The following is a 14,496-nucleotide window of genomic DNA, read 5'->3' on the forward strand; positions in this document are numbered from 1 at the left end:
TGTCAGAAATGATCCCCTCTCCTGTGCCATATCAGGATATTCAAGGTCAGCTCTTGGGTTCACTGAGAAGCATTCTTGATAAGTGGCCCCCAAACTTGTGGCAGGGTTAAGTGCCCTCCCCAAATGCCACAGTTCGCCTTCAAAAGGAAAAGGGAAATCCCAAGAAATTTGGGATGGGTACATCTCTCCATTTCCCTTTCCCCCCCAAACTTAAATTCTTTTCCCCGCATCAGTTTGCACTTTTTTTAATTAAGGAGAAGAAGAAAAAAAACCTCATGAAAATGTATCACTGTGAATTTCTGTGTTTGTGTACGCAACGTTGCTTAATGCGCACCTTTTTACAAAGCCGTTTCCCTTAAAACAATGAATTTTGTATGGCTTCCCCCGCCGATATGCACAGTGTTTAATGCACACTTTACCCAACCTCATGCGTTCTTTGTGAGCGTGCACTGGCAAAATTCAAGAGACGTGTGGGTTTCAAAGGACGGCTGCTTTTCGGCTGGTGCATCCTTCCGGCAACAGTGAATTGTGCAGGTAGCAGACCTTTAGATGGGAGCTGAATTCAGTTTCTTCCCCCTGTCTCTGTAACAACATCCTGGGTGGAGACTCGGTCGGACTCACCGTTCGCTGTGATGATCTTTGGCACCTCCTTGGCTGCGGGGGACTTGCACTGAATCCGGCTCCCCAGTACCACGCCGTCCATTTCTGACAGGTCCCCAAAGGTGCAGTTGACACCGTCCGACAGCTCTGGGACATTGTAAGTCTCCAGGACCAGCTGCAGGAGAAAAGGGGAGAGGAGAAGCAAGAGGTGGTTGTTGGAGGAAGCCCAGCGAGAGAGGCAGAATTACACTGGCGGCGCTAAGACAAAATGCCTCTTGCTCCATAAGTGGCATCCTTCGACAGAAAGCAGTGCTCAGGGTGGGGAAGGGGTGCGATGCAGATGTAAACACGAGGTGGCAATGCAGGGATTCCTGGCACAGCGCCGTGCTGGGGTGGGTTTGCCCGGTGGTGGTTAGGAGTGCTCTGCAGCGCTCATGCAAAGTGGGCAGCCTTTGGGAAATGCTGTGAAGATTCGAGGCGGCTCGCCGGCACGAGCGGCGCTTCTGAGGAAGGCGGCTAGTTACTCACAAGAGGCACTCTGCGGACTACAGAGAAACTGCAATGCTGCAGCCTAACTCTCTACGCCTCCTCTCCTAGCACCACCAGCAGAGGGAGCTCTCTGTGTCACCAACAAGGCCCTGCGCATAAAGGAGTCTACATTACGAAATAGATAAATAAATGGGGCCCACAGGTACAAATCACGCCCTCACAAACTCAGGGGCCGCTACGTGTGTGCGTACGCTGCCATTATTCATATGGATGTAAGCCGTTTCAACCGAGAAGCAAAGTAATAAAAATTGCTTTGAGCAGATAGATAGAGCAGCTGCGCAGGAGCCTGGTCTGTTTCCAGGCACAATTCAAAGTGCCGGGGCTGACCTTTAAAGCTCTTCACAGCTTGTGACCAAGGTACTGAAACACACAGCCTCTAATAACACAAATTGTTCTGGGAGTCTTTGAGACGTTATTTTTAGTTAGCTCTGATAACGATTTGTCCTGTAAGCCCACTAAGTGGAAAAACAGCATATTAATATTGTATAGTGAAAGGGGGGAAATGCCCAGTTTATGGCAAGAGCGCAAGGTGTCGGGGGGGGGGGAATAGAGCCCCCTTGGCTGCCCAGTTGCATCATTAGATGCTCAGAGAAGCAACTGATTTCTAAGTCCGGGCATTTAAACCATGGCTCCCTCCAAAGAATCCTGTGAACTGTAGTTTGACCTCACAAAACTATAACTCCCAGCTCCCTTAAGAAACTGCAGTTCCCAGGATTCTGGGAAGCATGCGATGTAAATGTGCTTTAAATCATGGGTAGGCAAACTAAGGCCCGGGGGCTGGATCCGGCCCAATTGCCTTCTAAATCCGGCCCGCGGACGGTAGAGGAATCAGCATGTTTTTACATGAGCAGAATGTGTCCTATTATTTAAAATGCATCTCTGAGTGATTTGTGGGGCCTGCCTGGAGTTTTTACATGAGTAGATTGTGTGCTTTTATTTAAAATGCATCTCTGGGTTATTATATATATATATATATATATATATATATATATATATATATAGTCTGGCCCACCACAAGATCTGCCTCCTGCTGGACTGCCCTCCTGCTGAAAAGGTTTGCTGGCCCCTGCTTTAAATGTTTGGGGCAGATGTGACGTGGGGCTCTTAAATGGGTCTGAAATATGCCCCCGTCCCACAAATCTGGTGACTGAATATATGTGGGGTGATTTTCCAAGATAGGGAGTGACTCATAATTTGAGCAACACAGAGGTTTTTCCCCTTGCTGTAAAAGAAAGAAAACTTCAACTTGAAAATTGCCCGCTGATTATCTTTTGTGTGCGGTGAATTCCTGTTCTTACTGATTTGTTTAAAGGTACAGTATACGTCTGTGCGATTTCACGCGTGTTTAATGCTTAAACATTGCTCAATGAGGTATACAGAAAGAAAGTAAGAAGTTGGCCTGGTATCTGTGCATGCCAAGGAAAACTCCGGAGCCGCCTTTCACCCCAGTCCTGTGTGAAAGATGTGGGCATACTTGGCACCCACTGATTTCAGTGGGTCCAGGCATCTTAAACAGTGCACACGACCCTTGAGATCCATTTGGCATGGCCAGTTGGACCACCAAGTGCGTACCCTCCAACATTTCTCAGATGAAAATGGGGGCAATTCTCACTCCCCAAACTGATTAGACACAGAAGCATTTTTTAATTAAAAAAATCAAGACTCCTGCCTCTCTGCTCCTCCTTTCTTCCCGCCCAGGGCGGCCCTTTACTGCAGATTTAACTTCCTTTTGCAGGGCTTGTAAGACAGAGCTATTCCGCCTGGCTTTCAATTTGAACTTAGCCTGATCTTTTATTCCCCTTCCTTAACTCCCCCTCCCCTTTTTATGAAGATTACCCGCTCTGGGATCCCGCAGCTAATTCTCCCCTGGTCTCCTCGCTGCCCCAAATAGAACTAATTTAGCCAGCTAGCTCTGGTGGTCATCTAATGTTTATTGGATGGATTTCCCCCCTAAACTGATTTTTGAATTCTGAATTTATTGTTATTCACGTTTTATACTGTATTTTATGCTGTTTTTTTGTTGCATCAATTAAGTGTTTTAAATTTGTTGTTAGCCGCCCTGAGCCTGGTTTTCTGAACCAGGAAGGGCTGGGTATAAGTAAAAAATTATTATTATTATTATTATTATTATTATGACTCTGTCTACCCCTTAGAACTGATACATCACAGGGGACTGGGTCTAGGCAATGGCAGCTTCGCCTCCTCCTCATCTGCTCTCCAGCAGCTGCTATGAGCTCCCCAAGAGAGGAGGCTCTCTTTCCCATGGAAAGGCCACGGGATGTTCCCTCGCAGCCATCAGCACCGGGGGGAATAGGGACAGCCTAGGATCAAATCAGAAGTCGGGACGGCTTTTGTAATTCCAGGACTGTCCCTGGAAAACAGGGGCGCTTGGAGGGTATGCAAGTACGTGCTTCGCGTCCACGCAGAACTCGACGTGCTGCTAAGCCTACAGGTCAAATGGGGCGTAAACATGTTGGTAAGGCCAGGGGAAGCTGAAATGGGGTGTTTTGTGGACAGGAATAAAGCCTCCGCCCTTACCATGACGCTATACTGTGAGACGGAGATGTTGTTGGGGTGCACGGTCAGTCGGACGCACTGCTGCATCTCCGAGGCAAACCTCCGGGGCTCTCTGGACCGCTCACATTGCTCTTTCCTTGTGCACCTGGGAGGGAAGGGAACACAGAAGAAGGCTTGAGAAGTTAGTGCCTGAAGCCAGCAGAGAGGTAGCAACAAGTCCTGTGGTGCTCTTGCCTGGTTTGCTTTCATTAGGTCAAAGATCAGCACCAGAGCTGCTCCAACAAGTGTTTGCAGAGAGGTGGCACTGTGGGTTAAACCACAGAGCCTAGGGCTTGCCGATCAGAAGGTCGGCGGTTCGAATCCCCGTGATGGGGTGAGTTCTTGTTGCTCAGTCCCAGCTCCTGCCAACCTAGCAGTTCAAAAGCACACCAGCGCAAGTAGATAAGGAGGTACCGCTCCGGCGGGAAGGTAAATGGCGTTTCCACACGCTGCTCTGGTTCGCCAGAAGCGGCTTAGTCATGCTGGCCACATGACCCGGAAGCAAGATGAGCGGCGCAACCCCAGAGTTGTCTGCGACTGAACCTAACAGTCAGGGGTCCCTTCACCTTTTTACCTAGGATATTATTATTATTATTATTATTATTATTATTATTATTATTATTATTATCACCTGCCCTTAAGGTCCCAGGGCAGGTGATAAAAATTTAAAACAAGACATTAAAAACAACTTTAAAAACTTACAATTGGAGAAAAAACATTGCAATCACAAAAAAATTGAACAAAAATAGCTGGAGCATCTACGGAAAAGTAACAGAAGTTCATACAACCGCTTACATATAGATTTCAGATACGTCTGCATTAGAAATTTTCAAGGCCGTTTTCTAAAGAGATTTTATTTCCCCTATGTCAAGGGACGCCAAATTTTGGGGGAGCTGCAGAAGTGGGCAAGAAGTGTTCACCCACTCAGAAATTGGACAGAAAACAGAACCCTCACTCTGATAGAGTTACATTTTATTCATTCATTCATTCATTCATTCATTCATTCATTCTCTGCCTTTTCCCCTGACAGGGACTCAAGGCAGTTTTCAGATAAAAAGAAGAGCTAAAAACATAATTAAAAAATAGTAAAAAATAATCATTATAAAAAATAAGCAATGGTAGAATTAAAACCACCTGCGTGCACACACACGCACACACCATACAGATAATTACAATAAAACAGCACAGCATGAGCCCTTTCCCCAAAAGCTTTCTGTTCCCAAAAGCCTGCTGCCGGCAGAAGGATCACAAGGAGGGAGCAGTCTAGCTTCTCTAAAAAGTGAGTTGCAAAGTCTGGGAGCAGCAACCGAAAAGGCCCTCTCCATCTCTACCAAGCAGGCCTGTAATGGTGGCAGGACTGAGAGCCGGGCCTCCCCTGAAGACCTCAAAACCCAACCAGGAAATCTGGTCTTTCAGATAGTTTGGACCTAAGCCGTATGACTTGACCTCATCAGGTAGCTGAGTCTCACTTGGTACATAGCACTGCCATACTAGCTCTGGGATCCCTAATTGGTTGGACCACATAGCAATAAAAAGACCCCCGTTTTCTTTAAGGAACCAGAGCAGATGCCAAGAAGATCAGCACAAAGATCGATGAAAAAGGTTCTGAAAGTTCTCCAAGGATAGAAGAATCTAAAGCTGGGCAATGACCACCAAGCACACCTCTCCATCCATCCTTCCCGACTGTATCCAACATAAATAAAGACTCGTCTCTCAGTGGACCGCTGGCAGTTCCCAGGGAAGGCAGTAATTATGGCTTTTATCTCACAACCCATGTAGCTAGAGGGGCCCAGGGTTAATAAAAAAGGAGCTCCAGCAAGTTTGCTGATTATAATCCATTAAACTAATGCAACACACCTTCAAAGGCTGGTTTCAATGGATTCTTACGATATTAGAAGCAATACAGGCCCCATTAAAATCCCCTCTGAAGCTCAAATATGAAAGTTAAATAATTTGCCCTCTCCCAAACTTTGATGTTTCTGTTTCTAAGTTATGAGCATCTAGCCAGAGTTGGGGTGGGGAGAACATCAAATGCACTCAGGCGCAAATGACCTTCAACACCTCAGCACCGAAACCTGTAGGGGAACAGGTGATGCAGACAGAGCTGCACATGACTGATTTCACCCAGCATTCGGGTTTGACGTACACATGCAGAATTATTATTATGATTGTTATTGTGAATAAGCAGAATGAATCCGGACCACTTTAGACTGCAGGTAGGCCAATCACATTTTCCTGCCAAATTCTTTCTCCTCGGTGTGTGAATGTTCTGTGAGTACATTTCCTGCTCCCCTTTGAGCGTTCAAAGACTGGTATCCCCCACCCATAGTCTGAAGTGACAAACTCCAATCAACCTTATTCTTCTCCATTGTAGATCAGAACCACATTCGGCATTCATAAAGACTATAAAGCCTCAAATAGCTCAGGGCCGCAAAACCTCAAGGACCGCCTCTTTCCATAGGAATTGACTCGGACCCTGTGAACATCAAGCTGGACGGTGTACAGAGGAAGGCAACCAAGATGCTCAAGGATCTGGAAACTATGCCATATGAGGAACAGTTGAAGGAGCTGGGTATGTTTAGCCTGGAAAAGAGGAGACTAAGAGGAGATATGAGAGCCACCTTCAAATATATTAAAGGCTGTCACGTGGAAGAGGAGGGCATGCTTGTTTTCTCCTGGTCTGGAGGGTATGTTTTTATGTCGTATAAGGTAAAGGTAAAGGGACCCCTGACCATTAGGTCCAGTTGTGGCCGACTCTGGGGTTGTGGTGCTCATCTCGCTTTATTGGCCGAGGGAGCCGGCGTACAGCTTCCGGGTCATGTGGCCAGCATGACTAAGCCGCTTCTGGTGAACCAGAGCAGCACACAGAAACACTGTTTACCCTCCCGCCAGAGGGTATTTATCTACTTGCACTTTGATGTGCTTTCAAACTGCTAGGTGAGCAGGAGCTGGGACCGAGCAATGGGAGCTCACCCCGTCACGGGGATTCAAACCGCCGACCTTCTGATCAGCAAGTCCTAGGCTCTGTGGTTTAACTCACAGCGCCACCCGTGTCCCTTTATGTCGTATACTTTGAAAAACCATATATATATGGTTTCATATATGTGAACAGTGAATTCATTTCAGAGTAAGTTTTGCTCCCTGGCCTCAACATTTGGCTCTTTATTAGCTTTGAGAAAGTCAGCATGCAAAGGGGGAAAGATGGCGCCATTCCAAGAAAATCTATAAATGGGAAAAAGTACTTCTTGTTCTACTGCACTTTGCAGCCAGATTTGACTGATAGCATCAGGTGTACGTACTTGAGCAAAGCAGCCCTTTCTTGCTACAAGCCAATATCCCATTAGCTCCCCCCCCCCCCCGCTTGCGCTTAAGAGAGAATTTTAAATGCTGGGTCTCCAGAGAGGCTGCGGAGAAGCAGAATGCCGGCCGCCTCTGTTGTGTATGTGCATTTGTGTGTGGTGGGAGCAAATGCCAGCAGGAAAACACCATCAGGAGCTTACGCTTGCCAGTCTCAGCTCAGAAAAAAATGTCAGCAAGAGGATTGGGTGAGGAATGGGGAGAGGGCGCCTCCAAGAACATCCCAGGGATGATAGACTGTTATGGTCCTCAAGGCACCTCATCCACAGGTTGGTCACCCAAGACAACGTTATGGAGACACCGCTTGCCGTTTGGTCAGTGTCAGGGAGATGTCGCCTCGATCAAGCCACACAATCTCAGCTTCTGTGCCAAGCAATCGTGAACACTGCGGCCATATGGCAGCTGGTTCCGATACCTACTAGAGGAATAGGATTCACATGAGGGAATTGAGCTAAAAGCTCTGCGACTGGTGGCAGAAGGGAGAAGCAGGTGAGCCGAATAGATTAAAAACAAACCAAGGAAATTATCTGTCTAATAAGAGCCTGCGCAAGCGGCGAGACACAGCCCACAGCCCGCTCTGCTCTGCTCTCCCTTCTGCTGTGAGCATCAGCCCTCCTGTCACAGCTCTGGCAGGAAAATCATCCCTTTCTTATCAGCAGTCACACCCCTCTTTAATAAGACATCCATCACTCTATGATTCTATGATCAGGGGTGGGCAAATATGAACATAAAAAGAGCCTGCTGGACCAGACCAGTGGCCCATCACATCCAGGATCCCGCGGTCAACAGATGCCTATGGGAAACCTGCAAGCAGGATTTGAGCATGAGAGCAGCAGTCTCCCCTCCTGTGGTTTCCAGCAACTGATATTCAGAAGCATTGGTAAAGGGACCCCTGGCCGTTAGGTCCAGTCATGGCCAACTCTGGGGTTGCAGCGCTCATCTCGCTTTAGTGGCTGAGGGAGCCGGCGTACAGCTTCCGGGTCATGTGGCCTGCAGGACTAAGCCGCTTCTGGCGAACCAGAGCAGCGAACAGAAACACTGTTTACCTTCCTGCCGGAGCGGTACCTATTTATCTACTTGCACTTTGACATGCTTTCGAACTGCTAGGTTGGCAGGAGCTGGGACTGAGCAACGGGAGCTCACCCTGTCGCAGGGATTCAAACCACCGACCTTCTGATCTGCAAGTTCTAGGCTCCGTGGATTAACCCACAGTGCCACCTGCGTCTGGAGGGCACAGCACAGCCCTCCTGGCTAGTAGCCATCACTATCCCTCTCCTCCATGTATTTGACTAATCCTCCTTTAAGGTCATCTAGCTTGGTGGCCATCTCTGCCTTCCCTGGGAGCGAGTTCCATAGTTTAAACCATGTGCTGGGTTTACAAGTCCCTTCCTATTATCTGTCCCAGATCTTCCAACTGTTCTGGTTTCTGTCTGCATCTCATTTTTCCAATCTGAAAATCAGTTCCCCACGTCTCCTCATCAGCTTGGGAATTGCCTTTCGAGAAAAAGAGCTGGTGAAAATTCACCTGCATTTTGGAGAGGATTATCTCCTAATTAAAACATTTTTTTCTGTGCAATTACGCACCATTTTGCAGAATAATTTCCCCCAATATGTCCACATTATTTTTTTACTCATGTGTGCATTTCTGTGCACACGTTACTCCAGAATATGCATTTTTCTACACAATTCTTGGATGGAGAACTGCATTTCAAAATTCGGAGAAGTGCAGATGGCTGTGTTACAGTTTGTGCATGGTTTCAGAAAGTGCGAATTAGGTAGGTTCATCCACTGGCGGAGGAACGGGGGGGGGGGAAGCGTACCGCCCCCAGCACCATCGGGGAGGGGCTACCATTGTGGCCACCCCCCCGACACGTGCTGTGTAGCCCCCCACTGCGCTGGGCGCCACACCCCTGAAGGCGGTGCGCCACACTCCCGGGGTGCACACCTCGCCCCTGTCTGCTCTCTGCGCCTGGTACCGGAGCATGCAGCTTCGCCACTGGGTTCATCTTTAAATGCAAACCAAATCCAATTTCTCCACCATCCCTCGCTCAGGTCTGGCTTTCCATACACAGATGTACACAATGTATTCCAAATCCGAAGTGGGGACCTCTCCCGCAAAGTGTGCTCTCTCACACCTTACCGCTTGAAAATTCCTTTGTCAGAAGCACAACAGAGCTTGCAAAACAGTTCCATCCAGCTCCCAGGTCTCCAAAAGCAGAGAGAGATGCTGCAACCGTCTCCTTTTCCGACAGAACTTAATACAACGCCACTGACTCCAGCTTCTGCCTCTCCCTCCTCATCCCCTCCCTCCCCCCATGCCCGCCCCTCTGCCCAAGAGGCACCAGATTATAGTTACAGCTTGTTTGCAGGCTGCACAGAGATAATCAAGAGCAAAGACCTTTGACTGCAACTCCACTAGCAATTTCCACAACATCCAACTTGGGAGAAAGTCGGCGCAGCAGAGTTCACTCCGTGCAGCTGTTAAGCCAGGACTGGTGTGGTTAACAGCTAACACAATGCATGACACTCAATCTTCACTCTGTACTTCTCTGAAGGAGGTACGGCATGCATTTTTTCGTAGGTGGTGCTTGATCCCCCTCAAAAGGCTGTATACAAATTTTCCTGTCAGTCACTGTAGACCACACTGAAGTAGGTGGACCAATGGCTTGACTCTGCACAAGGCAACTTCCTACGTCTCTGTGCTTGATTGGGCTGCTGTCCTGATTCTAACTCTTGAAACCCTTGTTCATTCCTCTTATGATATAGTGGTACTTCGGGTTAGGAACTTAATTCGTTCTGGAGGTCCGTTCTTAACCTGAAACTGTTCTTAACCTGAGGTACCACTTTAGCTAATGAGGCCTCCCGCTGCCGCCACCGTGCGATTTCTGTTCTCATCCTGAAGCAAAGTTCTTAACCTGAGGTAATATTTCTGGGTTAGCGGAGTCTGTAACCTGAAGCATCTGTAACCCAAGGTACCACTGTACTTTACCTTTAAACTAGGCTTGGACTGGATAGTATCCATACCCTCCAACATTTCTCTGATGAAAATAGGGACGTCCCATTCTGTTGTTGTTGTTGTTGTTGTTGTTGTTGTTGTTGTTTACCTCTGACTTGGTTGCCCCAGCTACTCTGGGCAGTTTCCAAAATATATAAAAAAACATAATAAAACACTAAACATTTTAAAACTTCCCTATACAGGGGTGACTTCCGATGTCTTCTAAAGGTTGTATAGCTACTTATCTCCTTGGCTCGGGGGTCCCAAATCTCCACACCCTCCAACATTTCTCTGATGAAAGGTCATCTTAAGGAAAAGAGGGGCATTCTGGGATCAAATCAGAAACTGGGACTGGTTCTGTAAATCAGGACTGTCCCTGGAAAATAGGGACGCTTGGGGGATCTGAGACAGTTTTTCAAAGAGAGGACTACCTTCCACAAAGGAGGACACATGGCCACTCTATCAGAACCAGCTTGCATGCTTCACTGTTGGGAACATTGCTTTTTGGTGGGTTGCTTGTTTAATCCACGCATATCCTGCCTCTTTTTAAAAAGTCTGCGGTGGCTTGGCCCTTGGCCCGAACCCACGTTGCGTTCTCAATACATGAACCACAGTGTGCTGCCTTTGCTCTTGGGTAATCAAAGGCACCGAGTGCCATCAATTCGCCTCTCTTTCCAGGGATGAACCTCTGGACAGGTGTGTGTGTGTGTGTCTGTGTGAGAGAGAGAGCAAGGAGATGCACACGAGCTAGCTAAGTGTTTCAGGAAATTTATCTCGGCTCCAAATCAAACTCTCTCTCTGCCCTTTGACTGCTTCGCCGTGATGTTCTCTGCCTCAAAGACTAGGAGGGAAATGAGATCTGGATTTCCTTTCTCTTTTCTTCCCCCCACCCCTCCGTTCCGTTTGCAGATCCTGGCCTTTTCACCTGAGAAGGAAAGATGCAATTTTATAGCCCCGGCCAGAGCAAAGCGAGCAACGTGCTCTGATTGCAGATAGCTGGCCTGCAGCTCTGGCTATGGGAACCACTGCTTTTCATCAGAAGTCCCCAAATCCTCTTGGTTTCAAGGCTCAATGGAAAACGTGTGACACTCATGCGCTTCTCTTCCCAATGCCCTGCGTGTTTGACCCGTACATTTGTAAATAAAACATTACATTAGGAAATTACCCTCAAGCCTGCATTACTGTCTCCCCACAAAGATGATAACCCTGTAGAAGGCTGTACCTGGAATTACTGCCACAAAACAAGTGTGGAGCACTGCAATACCCACAGCTGGGGGAGCAGGTATAACAACTGGTCATACATGTACTGCATGTAGCTCCAGCTAACATCTGGAACTGCCCTCTTCTAGCCCTGATTACGTGCTTTGAAATATGCATTGTTGAAATGGAAAGTTGCCAAAGAGCAAAATTCATGAAAACCTCCTAAGTTCCATTTTTTCACACATTTCCCCCTATGTTTCCTCGTAGTCGTTTCATCCTGCTCTTCTGCTGCTCCACTGCCATTCTTTTTTAAAAAAGCACAAAAGAGGTTTATGTGTCCCAGCCAATCAGGGATCACACAGTGAATATGTTTGGTATGATGTAACCATCGGATGCGACTACCTAATGTTGCTGGAAGAAACTTCCATGCATTGCTCTTGGTCCGAAAGTGTCCCGAAATCCCGAGGCCATCTTAATAATACTGTTTTGCCGTAAGAATATAATTAGAGCCTGCTGGGTCAAACCAATGGCCCTTTCAGTCCAGAATCCTATTCTCACAGTAGCCAACCAGATGCTATCTAGATGATGGGCAGGTCTATGGTCTTCTCCAAGCAAAAATCCCTAAGCTCAGTGGAAGAAGAAGAAGAGTTTGGATTTGATATCCTGCTTTATCACTGCACTAAGGAGTCTCAAAGCGGCTAACACTCTCCTTTCCCTTCCTCCCCCACAACAAACACTCTGTGAGGTGAGTGAGACTGAGAGACTTCAGAGAAGTGTGACTGGCCCAAGGTCACCCAGCAGCTGCATGTGGAGGAGCGGGGAAGCGAAGCCGGTTCACCAGATTACAGTTTTACCGCTCTTAACCACTACACCTCCCAAGTTCAACCCTGGCATCTCAAGGTAGGGCTGGGTGAGAAGGCTGTCTGAAAACCTGAAAAGCCTCCGTCAGCCAGTGCCCATTAATACTGAGCTAGATGGACCAATGACCAGATACAGTGTAAGGCACCTTCTTCTGCTCCTAAACCAGGGGTTGGCAACCTAAGGCCCGTGGGCCAAATGTGGCCCAATCGCCTTCTCAATCCGGCCCACAGACGGTCTGGGAATCAGCACGTATTTACATGAGTAGAAAGTGTTCTTTTATTTAAAATGCATCTCCGGGTTATTTGTGGGGCATAGGAATTTGTTCATATTTTTTTCTCTCCAAAATATAGTCTGGCCCACCACATGGTCTGAGGAACAGTGGACCAGCCCACAGCTGAAAAAGCTTGCTGACCACTGTCCTAAGCCCTTGTCTCCAACTAAGCTCAGAATGCACAGCATCAGAGCTGGCCAGTAGAGGGAGCTCAATGGAAGCTGAGTGCAATTATGGTTGCAGCTGGCTAACACAAGGCAACGAAAGGGACGTTGGACTAAGCCTGCAAACATTATGTAAAGGAACAGTATTCCCTCACAAGGAAGACCCTGCTCACTGGGAATGGGAGAGATGCCACAGGTCTCCCCCATGCTGCTGATGTCCATGGAGGCTGAGGGTGGTCAGGTTTGTGGCTGCCTTCCTATCCCTGATTGCTTCATAGCAGAACTCACAATTCAGCAGAAAAGCTCTTCCCATCTCTGTGTCCTGCTCCATGGACAGGGCAGCCTAGGAACACCGAACTCTGATACTGCTTCAGTGAGAAGCAACCTGAGCTTTCATCCTGTCTAGTAGCTGAAGGAACTGTGGCATCCTACAGTAATAGAATTGTAGAGCTGAATTAGTCAATTAGTCCACCCCCTGCAATGCAGGGATCCCATCCAGTTGGTGCTGCCTGCCCTGGAAGGTGCTTTTCCAAAAAAATTAAAGGGCCCCAGCCTTCTTCAGTAGCCACCTGTTGCAACAGAGCAGGGAAAACTCTGGTCTTGCAGGATCTTCTGAAATGTGAGTCTTGCAAGTCTGAGGATGGGAGTACCACATCCTCTGGCTGAAGGGGCCCTGAAAACTCAGCTGGGAGCTACACTCTGGAGTTGCTGCTGTGTGCCCTTTGACTTCTCATTCAGAGACCTCCACTCCATCTGAAGAAGAAGAAGAAGAAACTGATTTCTGGCCCCAGGCATCGTATCATGCTCCCAAGCGTCCCAGGAAAAAACAACAGGACATCCCATTTTTTTTATTATGAGAGAACAGTGGTCATTTTAGTTGCCATCATCTCAGGTGATTTTGCAGTGCCATCCCCACCCCAAGTGCTTTTGAGGGGGTGGCGATATCACATGCTGCTCCAAAATATGCATTTTAGGTACTGTGCCTGGGGGGGGGAGCACATTTGTGGGGCGGGGTTAGTGAGAGATCGTGAGAGATCATGGCAACGAAAATGACCGTGGTGTTCTCACGATGAAAAAATGGGCAGATGGAGGCAGACAAAGGTGATAGACTATATGGGACTGGCTGAGATGACTGGCAGAATCCGTGACCAAGGGAAAGAGACGGTGGAAGAAGATTGGAAGAAATTTAAAGTTTATCTTAAGAACTGTTGTAAAATTAATGAGTGCTAAAATGTCATGGGTAATGTAAAACAGAATTGCAGTGACAAATAATTGGGTAAGAGAAAAAGGATTAAAGAAAGGGAATTATAAGTAATTGAAATTAGGGGTTGCTGGAAAAGTTTAAAACAGGGATGCAGAAAAGGGAGGTATGGGGAAGTCGTTGAAATAAGGTTTAAGAAAAAGAGGTTATGAAATTATACGTGTTTATATGTTTGTTTGTTTACGTGTTGTCAGTTGTATTGTGTTTTAATATATGTTGGAAAATCAATAAAAATTTATTTAAAAAAAGAAAAGAAAAAATGGGCAGATGGAGTCCAGGAAGATGGTGCCCTGAATTTTGACTTCAAAGTGTTGGAGGGTATGCCACAGGACACAAAAGACTGCAAATGATACCCTTCCTTTGCATCTGTTCAAGGAGCCTTGCCACACAAAAACCTAGCAACTCAAGGAGTGGGGTAACCTTTCTTAGAAATGTAGGAATTTTTCATGTTGGGTCAGGCCATTGGTCCATATAGCTCAGTACTGCCTACACGGACTGGCAGCAATGGCCCTTCAAGGTTTCAGGTAAGAGTCTCCCCCATCCTTACCTGCAGATGACGGGGATTGAACTAGGAACCTTCCGCTTGCAAGGCAGATGCTCTACCTCTGACCTATGACCTTTCCCCAAACTCAGAATCAGGAAGATCAGGAGGATGCAACAAAGAGGAAAAACATGAAAACTG

The 14,496-nt window shown here is 47.4% G+C and overlaps 1 protein-coding gene across 5 annotated transcripts in view; it reads right to left on the reverse strand.

The window, feature by feature from the left end:
* PLXNA4 (plexin A4) overlaps positions 1-14,496 on the reverse strand; it is a 580,684-nt gene that overhangs the window by 143,352 nt on the left and 422,836 nt on the right. For all 5 annotated transcript variants that reach the window (XM_083572528.1, XM_083572529.1, XM_083572532.1 and 2 more), the window contains 2 exons: positions 3,688-3,811; positions 622-775 (listed from right to left, as the gene is read on the reverse strand). In XM_083572528.1, the coding sequence (XP_083428654.1) occupies positions 622-775; positions 3,688-3,811 (278 nt within the window). The remainder of the gene's footprint in view (positions 1-621; positions 776-3,687; positions 3,812-14,496) is intronic.

This window comes from Podarcis filfolensis (genome assembly GCF_964270895.1).
Source record: "Podarcis filfolensis genome assembly, chromosome: 10".
Taxonomy (NCBI): Eukaryota; Metazoa; Chordata; class Lepidosauria; order Squamata; family Lacertidae; genus Podarcis; species Podarcis filfolensis.